The sequence below is a fragment of the Ornithorhynchus anatinus genome, chromosome 3 (assembly GCF_004115215.2).
Source record: "Ornithorhynchus anatinus isolate Pmale09 chromosome 3, mOrnAna1.pri.v4, whole genome shotgun sequence".
Taxonomy (NCBI): Eukaryota; Metazoa; Chordata; class Mammalia; order Monotremata; family Ornithorhynchidae; genus Ornithorhynchus; species Ornithorhynchus anatinus.
In genome coordinates, this window is record NC_041730.1 from 92,192,743 (window position 1) to 92,208,978 (window position 16,236).

A 16,236-nucleotide genomic window follows, 5' to 3' on the forward strand; every position below is an offset into this window, starting at 1 on the left:
CCGAATCCATTACGACATGAGTTGGCAGAAATGACTGTTGCCTCCGGGGGGGTTTACGCTCCCACCCCACAACCCACCCCCGTGACATTAAGAGAAGAGCACAGACATTGCTGTGGCCCTAAGAGCTGGGTGTGAGAAGCACTTGGGAAAACCTAACGTGGCGACAGATGTTTGTGGTTCGTTTCCTGTGATGTGTGATGTGTGATCTTCCGTGCTCTGACAGCAAGGAGAGGGCGTGAAGGGGAGGACAGCAGGCTAAGGGGACACAGTATTTTAATTGAGGGTTACAGTGCTAGTCTTCGAACCAAAGATAATACTAACTGGTATTTATTACGCACTTACTATGTGCTGAGCACTATATTAAGTGCTGGGGTAGACAGAAGACCATCAGTCTGGACAAGGTCCCTGTCCCAGTAGGGGCTCACAGTCTAAGTAGGAGGGAGAACAGGTACTTAATCCCCATCTTACGGATGAGAAAACAGGCTCAGAGAAAGGAACTTGCCCACAGTCACACAGCAGGCAGCTGGCAGAGCCGGAATTCGAACCCAGGTTCTCTGACTCCTAGGCCATGCTCTTTCCACTGGGCCACACTGCTTCTCGAGGCAGTTGGTTTCCTCATGGCCGCTCCAGCTTTATTTACAGATCGGTGCACTCGGTCTAAAAGTGGGTTATGGTCACCAAAATAACTTTTGGTGGGTTTTTTTTTTAAAAAAAACACAGTATTTGTCAAGCCCTTACTATGTGCCAAGCACCGTACTAAGCATCGGCGTAGATACGAGGGATTCGGGTTGGACACAATCCACGTCCCACACGGGGCTCACATTCTTAATCCCCATTTGACAGATGAGGGAACTGAGGCCCAGAGAAGTGAAATGACCTGCCCAAGGTCACACAGCAGACCGGCGGCAGAGCTGGGATCCGAAACCCGCTCCTCGGACTCCCGGGCCCGTGTTCGTTCCACCGGGGCCCGCTGCTTCTCTTTCTAAATCTTTTCTAATCAGGAATTTCTAGAACGGCTACAGTCCTACATCATCGGAGCCCAAGATCCGGCCCCCGAGGAGCTTGCCGGGCGTGGGGATCGGAGCGTCGCGGCGCTCCGATATGGCCGCCGTTCAGGTAGAAGTGCTTCGGGAAGAAGTCCCGCCCTCCGCCTCCGCCACTGCTGGGAGAGGTCCAGGGCGGAGAGGGGCACGGCAGACTCTTTCCGTCTAGGACCGGAGAAACACCGTCCTCGCTAGGGCCCGTCCTCGATACGTCAAGACGGTTAGAAGCACGGGTGGGACTCCAGAGACAGGGCAAGCCAAATCCCCCGCGCCTGGCTCCCCCGGGAGCTCGCGGGAAGGAGCCGAATCCGCTTAGTGAAGATCTCCCCACCGGGCGGAAGGCGGGTGCGCCGTGGGGTAGGTTGGGCTGTGCCCTCGGCCCGCGCCAGCGTCACGGCCGGCCGGAGGAAGGAGAGCGGGGGCCGCGACGGCGGCCATCTGGGTCTTGTAGCCCAAACAACCGGCCAGTCGAGGCACGGCGTCCGAGTCCGCGGGCAGGGCCATCTGGGACATGTAATTCAAGCTGGTCTTCACGCCCGGGTCCTCTTCCGGCGACTCACCGGAGCCGTTCTCCCGTGGCGACGTCTCCCCCTCGCTCTGGGCGCTCCCGGCGGACCGAGGCCGGGGGGGAAGGTGGGGGTCGCGGTCTGATTCCTTCTGGGAATAGGTGGGGTTCTCAAAACAGATGCACGAGGAGGAAGTGAACTTGTCCCTTCCTCCCGGCTGTGGCTCGTAACTGTTGGGCTGTGAGGGCTGCACTTTCATGGTCAGCAGCTGCAACTTGCTCCTCTCCGAATGATTCATCACTTCCAGGGCATCGGGGACGCAGTGGTTGAGGTTCAGGACGGCTAAATTGGACCCGCCCTGCAAGCGATCGGAGATGGGGTTCAGCCGGGTGCCGGAGGACGGTCTACCCTGCTCTTTGCCTGTAATAATAATGCCGCTGTCCGGTAAGCGCTTACTAGGTGCCAAGCACCCTTCTAAGCGCTGGGGTGGATATAAGGCGATCAGGCTGTCCCAGGTGGGGCTCGCTCATAATCCCCATTTTACGGCTTGCACCCGAGGTCGAAGGCTCCCTCCCCCGCAACCCCATCTTCCCCCTGGCTGGGCCCGGAGAGGATAACGGACCACTCTCAGCCTCCCGCTTCCCCTTTCCTCCCCACTCTGACTGGGTTCTCTCCTCCGGCTGTCATCTCGCGGAGCCGCCCAGATCCGAGGGTCCCGGGGCAGCCGAACCTCTCCCTCATCTGCCATCCTCCGGCTACGATCACCGTTCCCTCTAAAACCATGCCCCGAGTGGCCTGAACCCCAGACGGCGAACAGTCGGTCAGCGGGCTCTATTGAGCGCTCGCTATGTGCACTGTACTAAGCGCTCGGGGGAGTATAATACAACTGAATCAAGCCACGCTCTCTGCCCGTCGTTCGTTCATTCATTCAATAGTATTTATTGAGCGCTCACTATGTGCAGAGCACTGTACTAAGCGCTTGGAATGGACAAATGGGCAACAGAGAGAGGCGATCCCTGCCCGCTGACGGGCTCAGAGTCTAATCGAGCTTACAGTCTAGAGGACAGCTCCATCCGCCCTCCGTGGGACTGGGTGATTACGGATAGGGAGCTTCTGGGAGGTTTCTTTTCATTTAGGCCCATAAGAGAAGCAGCGTGGCTTAGTGGAAAGAGCCCGGGTTTGGGGGTCAGAGGTCGTGGGTTCTAATCCCGGCTCCGCCACTTATCCGCTGGGCGACTTTGAATAAGTCGCTTAACTTCTCTGTGCCTCGGTAGCCCCATCTGTAAAATGGGGACGAAGACCGAGAGCCCTGTGTGGGACAGCAACTCTGTCTGACCCTATTATCTTCTATCTACCCTTGGCATATTAACGGACACCACCGTTGTCGTCGTCGTCGTCGTCATTACAAGAGCTCAGAAAAGAGTTGCGTCTGAGATAGAGTGGAATCTAAGCTCTTCCTCCTGACGGCTCTCACCTTGAATCTCATCTCCGCCAGGACACTGCTCTTGTACGGGTCTGGAATGGCAGGGTAACATCTCTCCTTCGCCCTAGGGAAGCAGGGAAAAGAGATGGAATTGGAATTAGCCACGTGCTGGGGAACTTCTATTTTCTCTAGAGCCTTTCTTTAGTCATCTTTCTTTCACCCGACGCAGGGTTGTAAGGTAGATGTTCCCTGCGGTGACTGTGACGGTGATTCCCGCCCCCCCCCCCCCCCCGGCCCACTGTATTGAGAGAGCGTTCCCATGAGTGGAATTCGGGGTGGAGCTCTGAAGGGCACAAGATACAGTTCGTGCTGATACCAATAAGTGCTTGTGCTGCAAGGCATGCAGAGGTTACGTTTAATAAGTAGATTTTTTTATATATATATAATGGTATTTGTTAAGCGTTTACCTATGTGCCAGGCACTGTACTAAGCGCTGGGGTGGATACAAGCAGATCGGGTTGGACAGAGTCCCTGTCCCACGTGGGGCTCACAGTCTCCATCCCCATTTTACAGATGAGGTAACTGAGGCCCAGAGGAGTGAAGTGACTCGCCCAAGGTCACACAGCAGACAAGTGGCGGAGCCGGGATTAGAACCCACGACTTTCTGACTCCCGGGCCCGTGCTCTACCCATTACGCCACGCCGCTTCTCTTAAGCATCCTCACACCCCGATCGGGGCAGGGAGATGCCGACAAAACCGCAGGGAAGGACCGCAAGGAGCACGGAAGGACCGCGTCGGTATCAAGTCGGAGCGGCGTCTCAACGGACCAAGCGTAGGGGCCCGTTTAAATAGGAATCGATACAGTAGCATGGTCCGTAACAGTGGTGCAGTTGAAAGTTGGAACGCGAAGATAAGCACGAACCTACGTACTAGCAGGTAGGGCCCTTACGTAAATATCGGTAAGGGGGGATGCCGGATATTGGTACAGGGAGAGGCGCCTGGGGCATTTCAAATGCACCCTTTATTCTCTCTAAGTCCACGCAGGACCGATACTTGCCCTGGGGCAGGAAGCTCCCATGGCTGCCCCACCTACATTCTAAGCCTCCTCGCTTTATCTCTTCCGCGACCCACAAGCTCCTAGAAGGTCTAAGCCCCGGGATGCAACTCTTAACTCTCCCAAAATAGGACAGAAAGCCACGGGCTCCTTTCCCATCCAGCTGGGGTGCGGTTCACTGCCATTTTCATTCCTGTCCAAACTCAGTTACGTGGTCGTCTCGTTACGTGGAAGGTGAGTCGCTACTTATTTACCATTGGATTTTCCAGGAGCACAGGGTGATGATGAGCAAGGTACACAGGATCATGGGAAGCACAATGATTAATGTCAGGTTGGCTACAGAAAAAGAAAAATGTTTTTAAAGAATGAAGTTGTTTTCTCGTGAGGAAAAACCAAGATACATGTAATAACAATTCTATGAACCCAGTCCATAAATACTTAATGGTGCTTCAAGTGACAGAAATCCAATGTTTTACTCAGTTCCTACATATCCACCTTGACTATTATGTTCTTACTGACTTCACCAGTAATGTGTTGCGTGTTCTCTTTATTGAATCATCTTTGTTTCGGAGATGCGAGCAGCCTCAAGCTCACTTAGTGAAAGAGTAGAAATAAAATAACAACCAGAATATCTGTTCCTAAGTGTCTCTGGGTGAAATCTGAGCTAAAATCGCTTGTCTGGAGTGAGATAATGTATCGAGCTGGCTTTCAGAACTTCAACAGATTAATTTGTTTCTTGCGCTCTCTGTGGGACCGGGACCGTGTCCAACCTGATTGACTTGTATTTTCCCCAGTGCTTAGGACAGCGATCGACACATAATAAGCGCTTAACAAATACGATCATCATCGTTATTATTGCTATAATGGTCTCTCTAAAGATCCCCACAGATTAACTCACATAAAGGACAGTGTTCCGATTAACGAGAAACTTTAACTCTATTCAGATAAGTATTAGTTACAAGAGAATAATGAGGGATCTTTCACTTTTATAAAAACAGACATTGGATTTATCCTACATAACCTTTCTTTAGCCATAAGACACCAAATGGCCTAGTGGAAAGAGCAGGGGCCTGGGAGTCAAAGGACTTGGGTTCAACTCCCTGTTCTGCCCACGGTTTGCTGTAAAGTCACTTAACTTTTCTACGCCTCAGTTCCCACAGCTGTATGATGGCGGGTAAATACTTGTTCTCCCTCCTACTTAGACTGTGAGACCCCTTGCAGGATAGGGACTGTGTATATATATATATATATATATATATGTACATATTTATTTTTCTATTTATTTTATTAATGATGTGTATATATCTATAATTCTATGTATATCGATGCTATTGATGCCTGTCTACTTGCTTTGTTTGGTTGTCTGTCTCCCCATTGTTGGGTAGGGATTGTCTCTATCTGTTGCCGAACCGTACTTTCCAAGCGTTTAGTACAGTGCTCTGCACATAGTAAATGTTCGATAAATACGACTGAATGAATGACCGTGCCCAGTCGACCCCAGCGCTTAGAACAGCGTTTGATACAAAGTGAGTCCTTAAATACCATTAAAAGAAAAAATAAAGGTAACGCCAATCATATTTATCGAGCACTTACTGTGTGCCAAGCACTGTACTAGGCACTTGGGAGAGTACAATATAATAATAGACACATTCCCGGCCCTCAGTGAGCTCACAGCCTTGAGCTCCAGGAAGATACCAGGGAATTCGTGCCTCCCTGGAGCTGCGTTGGGGTTAGGGCCTAGCTCGTGACATTTTTTAAGAGGCGACAAATCCACTGTTCCCTGTAGAGACTAGAGTAACTTTTTTATTCTTTTAACTTGAAAAACTCACAGTCATCACTTGCAGTTTTGGCATTTATGAAAGAATAGGGACTTTCTCCTCCGCCCGTGTATGCGCTGATGGCAAAATCGTAAGCTTCCTTCGGTCTGAGGTGTTGCACGGTAAAGGTCTTTCGTTCTGGATTTTCAATCGTGTGCTTGCACTGTAATGAACCACCTGTAAAGAAACGTTTCCGAAAGAGAAAAAACATATTCTTCAACTGAAGGGGAGAGAGAGAGAGAAAGGGAAAGAGGGAGAAAGAGAATGTTTGAAAGCACCCTAGTGGAAAATGCAATGGAACGACATTAGAGATGTGCTAGGCATTCAGGAAGTGTAATTATCATTTTAAATTCAGAGGCAAAGGAAGAAATGAAAAGTTGATGGTCATGTGTTTACACTATAATGAGCCATCTGCAATGCAATGTTTCAGAAATGTAAAAGTGTAAAACTTATTCTTCGACTAAAGCAGAGAGAGAGAGAGACTGAACGTTCAGAAGCACACTAGTGGGAAATGCAACAGAGAAAAATAATGCTGGGCACTGAAGAAATGTAATCATCTGAAATTGAAAGGCAAAGGAAGAAATCAAAAGTCGATGGGGATCAACAGAAAGCTGATGAAAATCAAGAAATAAAAAAAAAAATGAAAGAGCGGCAGGCTTCGGAGAGTGTCGAAAGAGATCATATTCATCTGGCTCATTATTTTCCTCATTTAGAAAGGCTGACGGTGAACTAGGAAACATCTTGCAGCACCTGCTGGTTGGAAACTGCATTTCTCGGAGTCCTATAATTCCCCAGAAGCTTCTAGGAATGAAGCTTCTATAAGCTGGGTAGAGCGTGCTGACAAATTCTCTTGGTACCCCTGCTTAACATCCTGCCTCGTAAGATTCTCCTGTTTAGAATGCTGCCGTGTAGCAGAGGAAGCTCTCTTACGTATCTAGAATACGACAGGGGACTGTAAGCTCCTCGAGTGCACAGATGATATCTTCTAACTTTACAGTTCTCTCCCAGGTGCTCAGTTCAGGACTCGGCCCAGGGTAAATGCTCAAATAGGGGTTCAGAGAAGCAGGGTGGCCCGATGGGAGACCGAAGCCCCGGGTTCCAATCCCAGTACCATCACATGCCTGCCGTGTGACCTTAGGAAAATCACTTGAGTTTTCTGTGCCTCAGTTACCTCGTCTGCTCTGCCACTTGTCAGTTGTGTGACTCTGGGCGAGTCACTTCACTTCTCTGGGCCTCAGTTACCTCATCTGTAAACTGGGGATTAAGACTGTGAGCCTCACGTGGGACAACCCGATGACCCTGTATCTACCCCAGCGCTTAGAACAGTGCTCGGCACATAGTAGGCGCTTAACAAATACCAACATTATTATTATTATTATTAAAATGGGGATTAAGGTTATGAGCCCCATATGGGACATGGACTGTGTCCAAACTGATTGGCTTGTATCTACTGAGCCCGGCACATAGTAAGCACTTAATAAATACCATTTAAATAGTCGATCGTTCAGTCGTATTTGTTGAGTGCTTACCTTGTGCAGAGCACTGTACTAAGCACTTGGGAGAGTGCAGTATAATCAAAACAGACACATTCCCTGCCCACAACGAGCTTACAGTCTAGAGGAAGAGACGGATATTAATATCGATATATAAATTACACTCTCTTGGGATGGTCCTCCTCACTAAAGAGAAATATCTCCTGGCCCTTTATAACTTTGATCCTAAATATAGGACCCCCGCCATGCCTCCCAAAACAAAAAAATGTGCAGGCAAAACAAATCTGGAAATGAGTGGCATACTCGTTTACTCATGGCCAAAGTACATTACCTGAACGAATGAATTTTTCATAGTCTGGACCACACATTCCTGATGTAGGTTTCATATAGATGTGATAACCTTTTATGAATCCAGGCTGGGACTCATCAGTGGGATAATCTGACCAATTCAAGATCAGTGAACTAGAAGTCAAGTTGCTAATAACCAGAGAGGGTGTCGTGGGAGCTAGGGAGAGAAAAGTCAGATAAAGGAAGTGACCAAATCTCCAAAAATATCTTCTTTCATTCATTCATTCAACCGTACTTTCTGAGCACTTACTGTGTGCAGAGCACCGTACTGAGATCTTGGGAGATTTCAGTACGACAATAAACAGACACATTCCCTGCCTACAATGACTTTACAGACTAGAGGGGGGAGACAGATAATATTAATAATTACAGATATGGAATAAGTGCTATGGGGCTGGGAGGGGGGAAGAACAAAGGGAGCAAGTGAGGGCAATGCGGAAGGGAATGGGAGAAGAGGAAAGGGGGGAGCTTAGAGAAGGCTTCCTGGGGGAGATATGTCTTCACTAAGGCTTTGAAGGGGGTGAGAGTAATTGTCGGATTTGAAGAGGATGGGCGATCCAGACCAGAGGCAGGACGTGGGCAAGGGGTCAGTGGCGAGACGGGCAAGACTGAAGTACCGTGAAACGCTTAACACTAGAGGAGTAAAGAGTGCAGTTCCAGAGGTGGTCATTCATTCTCCAGAATGGCCAGATCGGGCCCCCTGGGGATCCAATGTGTCCCACATGGCAATTCCAGACTCCTAGGATATACATACACACACACACACACACACACACACACACACACACAGAAGCAGCATGGCCTAATGGTTAGAGCAGGGCCCTGGAAGTCAGAAGGACCTGGGTTCTGATTATGGCTCCTCCACTTGTCTGCTGGGTGACCTCAGGCAAGCCACTTCACTGCTCTGTGCCTCGATTACCTCAACTGTAAAACGGGAATTAAGACTGTGAGTACGGTGCCTTGGCATATAGTACACCCTTTGCAAATACCACAGTTATTATTATTATTACTCGCATTGTCTCTTCCCCTCCATGCCCTTTTCTCAAACAAATCTATTACTGACATTGCCCTAGCTCCTAAGAAGTCAATCTCTCTCACCTGGCAGTCATGCACCAATCTTTAAAATGTGATACTGTCAAAGCCCTTATTTCTCCTTTAGGATTAATGAGAACGACATTCAAGTGATTCTGAGACCTCTACTAAAAACTCAGTTGGTCCAAAGACTCACCTCCTAGATTAACCATGTCTGAATTTGTCCTGTATTTACTTCACACTTAGTGCTTAGCAGTTAGTAAAACACTAAAAGCCACAGTTAGGAATAACATGAACAAAAAATGTCTATTTTTTAGATGCAGTTGGAAAACTAGTTCTTCCCTTCCTTTCTCTGCCTCTGCATTTTCTACAACTCAACGCTATTAAAAAGAAAACTGGAAAGGAGAAGGAATCAGGATATCTTGGTGAAGAGGTGATTCTACCTCTGGGACTTTGGAAAGTCAAATTCTCAAGGAGAGTTGGGTAGAAAGTGCAAAAAGTCCTGTGGAATAATAATAATAATTGCTGTTTTGTTAGGCACTTACTATGTGCCAGCCCCTGTACTAAGCGCTGGGGTAGATTCAAGCTGATCGGGTCGGACACAGTCCCTGTCCCACAGTGGGCTCACTGTCTCAATTCCCTTCTTACAGGTGAGGATACTGAGGCAGAGAGGTTAAGTGACTTACCCACGAACACTCATAGACGACTCTGGACTGTAAGCTCATTGTGGATAGGGAATGTGTCTGTTTATTGTTGTATTGTATTCTCCCAAGCGCTTAGTACAGTGCTCTGCACACAGTAAGTGCTCAGTGAATTGAGAAGCAGCGTGGCTCAGTGAAAAGACCACGGGCTTGGGAGTCAGAGGTCATGAGTTCGAATCCCGGCTCTGCCACTTGTCAGCTGTGTGACTGTGGGCAAGTCACTTCACTTCTCTGGGCCTCAGTTACCTCATCTGTAAAATGGGGATTGACTGTGAGCCTCACGTGGGACCACCTGATGACCCGGTATCTACCCCAGCGCTTAGAACAGTGCTCGGCACATAATAAGCGCTTAACAAATACCATCATCATTATTATTATTATTACCACTGAATGAATAAAGTAGCAGAGCTGTTTTGAGAACCCATCCTTCTGACTCCCAGGCCTGTGTTCTATCAACTGTCATGCTGCTTTAATACACACACATACGTATATACATATTATATACATATACACATCACACAAAATATTTTCAACTTACGCTCCTCTTGGCTGTAGCCAGTTTTCTTCTCCAGGAAATAAGATTCTTTAGTTGCAGAAACGCCATAAACCCTGAAGTTATATCTCACTCCAGGCTTAAAATCATCTAGAGGACAAAATTCATTCAATAGTATTTATTGAGCGCTTACTATGTGCAGAGCACTGTACTAAGCGCTTGGGATGAACAAGTCGGCAACAGATAGAGACGGTCCCTGCCGTCTGACGGGCTCACGGTCGAATCGGGGGAGACGGACAGACGAGAACGATGGCGATAAATAGAGTCGAGGGGAAGAACATCTCGTAAAAACGATGGCAACTGAATAGAATCGAGGCGATGTACAATTCATTAACAAAATAAATAGGGTAATGAAAATATATACAGTCGGGCGGACGAGTACAGTGCTGTGGGGATGGGAAGGGAGAGGGGGAGGAGCAGAGGGAAAAGGGGAAAAAGGGGGTTTAGCTGCAGAGAGGTAAAGGGGGGGTGGCAGAGGGAGTAGAGGGAGAAGAGGAGCTCAGTCTGGGAACGCCTCTTGGAGGAGGTGAGTTTTAAGTAGGGTTTTGAAGAGGAAAAGAGAATCAGTTTGGCGGAGGTGAGGAGGGAGGGCGTTCCGGGACCGCGGGAGGACGCGGCCCGGGGGTCGACGGCGGGATGGGCGAGACCAGGGCACGGTGAGGAGGTAGGCGGCGGAGGAGCGGAGCGTGCGGGGTGGGCGGTGGAAAGAGAGAAGGGAGGAGAGGTAGGAAGGGGCAAGGTGACGGAGAGCCTCGAAGCCTAGAGTGAGGAGTTTTTGTTTGGAGCGGAGGTCGATAGGCAACCACTGGAGTTGTTTAAGAAGGGGAGTGACAGGCCCAGACCGTTTCTGCGGGAAGATGAGCCGGGCAGCGGAGTGAAGAATAGACCGGAGCGGGGCGAGAGAGGAGGAAGGGAGGTCAGAGAGGAGGCTGACACGGTAGTCCAGCCGGGACATAACGAGAGCCCGTAACGGTAAGGTAGCCGTTCGGGTAGAGAGGAAAGGGCGGATCTTGGCGATATCGTAGAGGTGAAACCGGCAGGTCTCGGTAACGGATAGGACGCGTGGGGTGAACGAGAGAGACGAGTCAAGGACGACACCGAGATCGCGGGCCCGAGAGCCGGGAAGGACGGTCGCGCCATCCACGGTGATAGAGAAGTCTGGGAGAGGACCGGGTTCGGGAGGGAAGATGAGGAGCTCGGTCTCGCTCACGTTGAGTTTTAGGTGGCGGGCAGACATCCAGGTGGAGACGTCCCGGAGGCGGGAGGAGATGCGAGCCCGAAGGGAGGGGGAGAGGACGGGGGCGGAGATGTAGATCCGCGTGTCATCTGCGTAGAGATGGTAGTCGAAGCCGTGAGAGCGGATGAGTTCACCGAGGGAGCGAGTGTAGATGGAGAACAGAAGAGGGCCGAGAACTGACCCTTGAGGAACTCCAACAGTTAAAGGATGGGAGGGGGAGGGGGAGGAGGCTCCGGCGAAGGAGACCGAGAATGACCGTCCTCTCCCGGTTCTCCTCTCACCTCTTTGGCCGGAGTCCGTGAAGCCGAGGTGAGATAAGGTATGGAGGAGGAGGGGACGGTCGACGGTGTCAAAGGCAGCAGAGAGGTCGAGGAGGATTAGAATGGAGTAGGAGCCATTGGATTTGGCAAGAAGGAGGTCACGGGTGACCTTAGACAGAGCAGTCTCGGTACCAAGATGATCAGGGCTGCGGGAATTCTGAAGAAGAATGTTGATGTGCTTAACACTTAGAGAAGCAGCGTAGCTTAGTGGCAAGAGCCCGGGCTTGGGAGTCAGAGGTCATGGGTTGAAACCTGTCAGCTGTGTGACTTTGGGAAAGTCACTTAACTTCTCCGGGCATCAGTTTCCTCATCTGTAAAATGGGGGTGAAGACTGTGAGCCCTACATGGGACAACCTGATTACCTTGTATCTGCCCCAGTGCTTAAAACAGTGCTTTGCACATCGTGAGTGCTTAACAAATACCAACATTATTATTATTATTATTATTATTAACAATCATAGCAATAATTTATGGTGGTATCTGTTAAGTGCTGACTGTGCCATGCACTGTCCTAAGCGCTGTGGTAGCTATGAGATAATCAGGGCAGACACACAATCCCTGTCTCCCGGAGTGAAGTAGGTGGGAGATTAGACAGGCTCTTGTCTTTTGTCTTGGGGAAGCAGCGTGGCTCAGTGGAAAGAGCATGGGCTTTGGAGTCAGGGCTCATGAGTTCGAATCCCAGCTCTGCCACTTGTCGGCTGTGTGACTGTGGGCAAGTCACTTAACTTCTCTGTGCCTCAGTTCCCTCATCTGTAAAATGGGGATTAAGACTGTGAGCCCCACGTGGGACAACCTGATCCCTCTATGTCTACCCCAGCGCTTAGAACAGTGCTCGGCACATAGTAAGCGCTTAACAAATACCAACATTATTATTATTATTATTATTATTATTGAGTACTTTTCTTCAGGAGCCGTCTGTACTTCCCTAGCAGAGTGCCACACTGATCCTGCCAATGCTTCCCCAAGAACCTGTGCTCACGGGAATGGGGCAAAACTCAACCTTGCGTCGCCACTGATCTTGGAAAAAGTGTAACTAACTTTTTCCCTCAAAGCGGCGTCCAGGTTCTTAGCTTCGCCATCCACATCATGTGTGTAGGTGGAGAATAACAACTTCACCAAAATCTAGATGGCTGGAGAAGTAGAAGGTGAGCCTCATGCGGGGCAAGGACTATGTTTGTTCATTCATTCATTCAGTCGTATTTATTGAGCGCTTACTGTGTGCAGAGCGCTGATCTAAGCCCTTGGAAAGTAAAATACGGCAATAAAGGGAGATAATCCCTGCCCACATTGGGTTTAGAGTCTAGAGGGAGGGAGGGAGACATCAAAACAAGTGAACAGGCATCAATGTAAATAAATAGAATTAAAGATATATACACATCAAAACAAGTAAACAGGCCTTAATCTAAATAAATAGAATTAAAGATACGTACATATATAGACAAGTGCTGGGGAGGGGGAATAGAGCAAAGGGAGCGGGTTCGGGGCGATGCGGAGGGAAGGGGGAGCTGTGGAAAAGGGAGACTTAGTCTGGGAAGAGGGGGAAGAGGGATCGGCGGATTAGAGGAGGGAGGGCGTTCCGGGCCAGAGGTAGGACACGGGTCAGGGGTCGACGGCGGGACAGGCGAGGACGAGGCCCAGTGAGAAGGTGAGCAGCAGAGGAGCAGAATGTGCGGGCTGGGCTGGAGGAGAGAAGGGAGGTGAGGTAGGAGGGGGCGAGGGGATGGACGGCTTTGAAGCCAAGAGTGAGAAGTTTTTGCTTCATACGAAGGTTGATGGGCAACCACTGGAGGTTTTTGAGGAGGGGAGTGACAGGCCCAGAACGTTTCTGTAGAAAGAGAATCTGGGCGGCAGAATGAAGTATGGACTGAAGTGGGAAGAGAGAGGAGGTTGGGAGGTCAGAAAGGAGGCTGATGTCTGACCTGATTATTTTCGATCTACCCCACTGCTTAGCACAGCTTTTAAGGAATACCACATTTATTGATGATTATCCTCTAATGACCCAGAAAGGAGTTTCCGTTCGGAGAGTAAGGTACGGCGTCGAAGATTTGCTCCCCACCTGAACTGATGACAGCACGTGTGATATTGGAGCTGAATTTCTTCCACTGCAAGTTACGGACTATAGTTTTAGAACAGGTGTACCACTCGACAACATAGCACTCTATTTCTTTAGAGGAAGGCTCCCAAGAAATGTTCATTCCACCATTGGTGCCATTAACTCGGTCTTCTTTGATATCCGCGTCTTCAAATGAAAGAAAGCGTTACAGCTCGTTGTGACAAGGAATGAGTTCATTCTGTTATAGTGTAATCGCCCAAGTGCTTACTCCAGTGCTTTGCACATAGTAAGTGTTCAATAAACACCAGTGATGGATTTTCAGAAAACTACATTCTCCCGTTAATAATAATAATAATGATGTTGGTATTTGTTAAGCACTTACTATGTGCAGAGCACTGTTCTAAGCGCTGAGGTAGATACAGGGTCATCAGGTTGTCCCACGTGAGGCTCACAGTTAATCCCCATTTTACAGATGAGGTAACTGAGGCACAGAGAAGTTAAGTGACTTGCCCGCAGCGACACAGCTGAGTGGCAGAGGCGGGAGTCGAACCCACGACCTCTGACTCCGAAGCCCAGGCTCTTTCCACTGAGCCACGCTGCCTCCGACCTGCCCAGGGAATGTGTCTATGGTTGCATTGTACTCTCCCAACTTTTTAGTACAGTGCTCTCAGTACACAGTAAGCACTCAATAAATACAATCGAATGAAGAAATCATGAATTTAATAAGCCAATGTACCTTGCAGAGGCAGTCAAGGCTTTGGGGGCTCTGTTGGGGGGGGTACCCCAAAGCTGGTATAACTTTTAAGCCCGCTGCCGTGAGATTGAGGGACAGTGCCTCTACGCAGGGGACCTCCATCTTGATATTCAAAACCAGATGGCTTTCATCAGGATTCTTCTCTCAGTCTTTGTAAAAATTCCATAGTGACCCAGCTCCCAGCCGATCTGTCCTCTTGCTTTCGGGCAGAACCTGTCCCTTGCCCATCCCATCAATCAATGGTATTTATTGAGCGTGTACTTGTGCGGACCGCTACACTCAGCGCGTGGGAGAGTAGGATACAACAGAATTAGTCGATGTGTTCCATGCCCTGTGATTCTATCCAGTTTGGGGAGTCTCCACAATCTTCCTCAGAAGTGCCATCCGGTCTGTTCACCTCATTCTCCTTTAAGCAGTGTGGCACAGTGGATAGAACACGGCCCTGGGAGTCAGAAGGACTTGGGATCTAATCGCGGCTCTACCACTTATCTGCTGTGTGACCTTGAGCACGTCATTTCACTTCTCCGTGCCTCAGTTACCCCATCTGTAAAATGGGGATTTAGATTAGACTGTAAGCCCGTGATTAGACTGTAAGCCCATCCAAGGGCAGGGACCGTCTCTATCTGTTACCGATTTGTCCATTCCAAGCGCTTAGTACATTGCTCTGCACATAGTAAGCGCTCAATAAATACTATTGAATGAATAAATACTATCGAATGAATGTGGAACAGGGATTGTGTTCAACCCGACTTACTTGTATCCACCCCAGTGCTGAGAACAGTGTTTGACACGTAATAATAATAATAATGTTGGTATTTGTTAACCGCTTACTATGTGCCGAGCACTGTTCTAAGCGCTGGGGTAGACACAGGGGAATCAGGTTGTCCCACTTGGGGCTCACAATCTTAGTAAGTGGTTAACAAGCACCACGATTATTATTATTATCTCAAGGGTTGTGGTCTTCAAAACCTCACATTCAGGAAAACTCCTGCTGTGGGAATCGCCGCAGCCCAAATTCTGCAAGTGTGCAGACGTGCTTTGTCCACACAGGTTGGTGTCAGATGAAGCTTCCCTAATTCTCTACTAGGCTTCTGGTGAACACAAGTGTTATGAGAAGCAACGTGACCTAGTGGATAGAGCAGGGGCCTGGGAGTCAGAAGGACCTGGATTCTAATCTGGGCTCTGCCACTTGTCTGCTCTCTGACTTTAAGCAATTCGCTTAACTTCATTCATTCATTCAATAGTATTTATTGAGCGCTTACGATGTGCAGAGCACTGTACTAAGTGCTTGGAATGTACAATTCGGCAATAGGTAGAGAAAATCCCTGCCCAATAACGGGCTCACAGTCTAAACGGGGGAGAGACAGCAAAGCAAAACAAAATAAAACAAAACTTCCCTGTGACTCTGGGATTATGTCCAACCTGATTAGTTTCTATCTACTCCAGCACTTAGAACAGGGCTTGACACACATTCATTCATTCAATAGTATTTATTGAGCGCTTACTACGTGCAGAGCACTGTACTACGCGCTTGGAATGGACAAATCGGTAACAGATAGAGACAGTCCCTGCCCTTTGACGGGCTTACGGTCTAATCAGTAAGTACTTAATAAATGCCATCATTATTGCAATTATTATTGTTAACTGAATACCTAATTTAAACACCCCAAACACTAACTGCTAACTCTGTTACACTGTGTAACTGCTCTGCACATAGTAAGTGCTTAATACATACCACTGATTGATCGATGATTCCATTTTACCGGGACTGCCTCTATTTTGGTCTCCTGGATTTGGAAAAATTCCCCTCCCCTTTCAGTTCCAATACATCTCAAAATATACACATACACTCTTACCCACCTTAATCAATCAGTGGTATTTATTGAGTGCTTAGTAGGTGCA

The 16,236-nt window shown here is 48.8% G+C and overlaps 1 protein-coding gene across 1 annotated transcript in view; it reads right to left on the reverse strand.

Moving 5' to 3' along the window:
- Positions 1–910: 910 nt before the first annotated feature.
- Positions 911–16,236, reverse strand: part of OSMR (oncostatin M receptor) — a 55,043-nt gene continuing 39,717 nt past the window's right edge. Inside the window, exons 12-18 of the mRNA XM_029061628.1 lie at positions 13,584–13,766; positions 9,956–10,060; positions 7,668–7,841; positions 5,856–6,020; positions 4,281–4,362; positions 3,024–3,096; positions 911–1,907 (exon numbers count right to left, since the gene is read on the reverse strand). Coding sequence (XP_028917461.1) covers positions 1,356–1,907; positions 3,024–3,096; positions 4,281–4,362; positions 5,856–6,020; positions 7,668–7,841; positions 9,956–10,060; positions 13,584–13,766 — 1,334 coding nt within the window. The 3' untranslated portion in view covers positions 911–1,355. The remainder of the gene's footprint in view (positions 1,908–3,023; positions 3,097–4,280; positions 4,363–5,855; positions 6,021–7,667; positions 7,842–9,955; positions 10,061–13,583; positions 13,767–16,236) is intronic.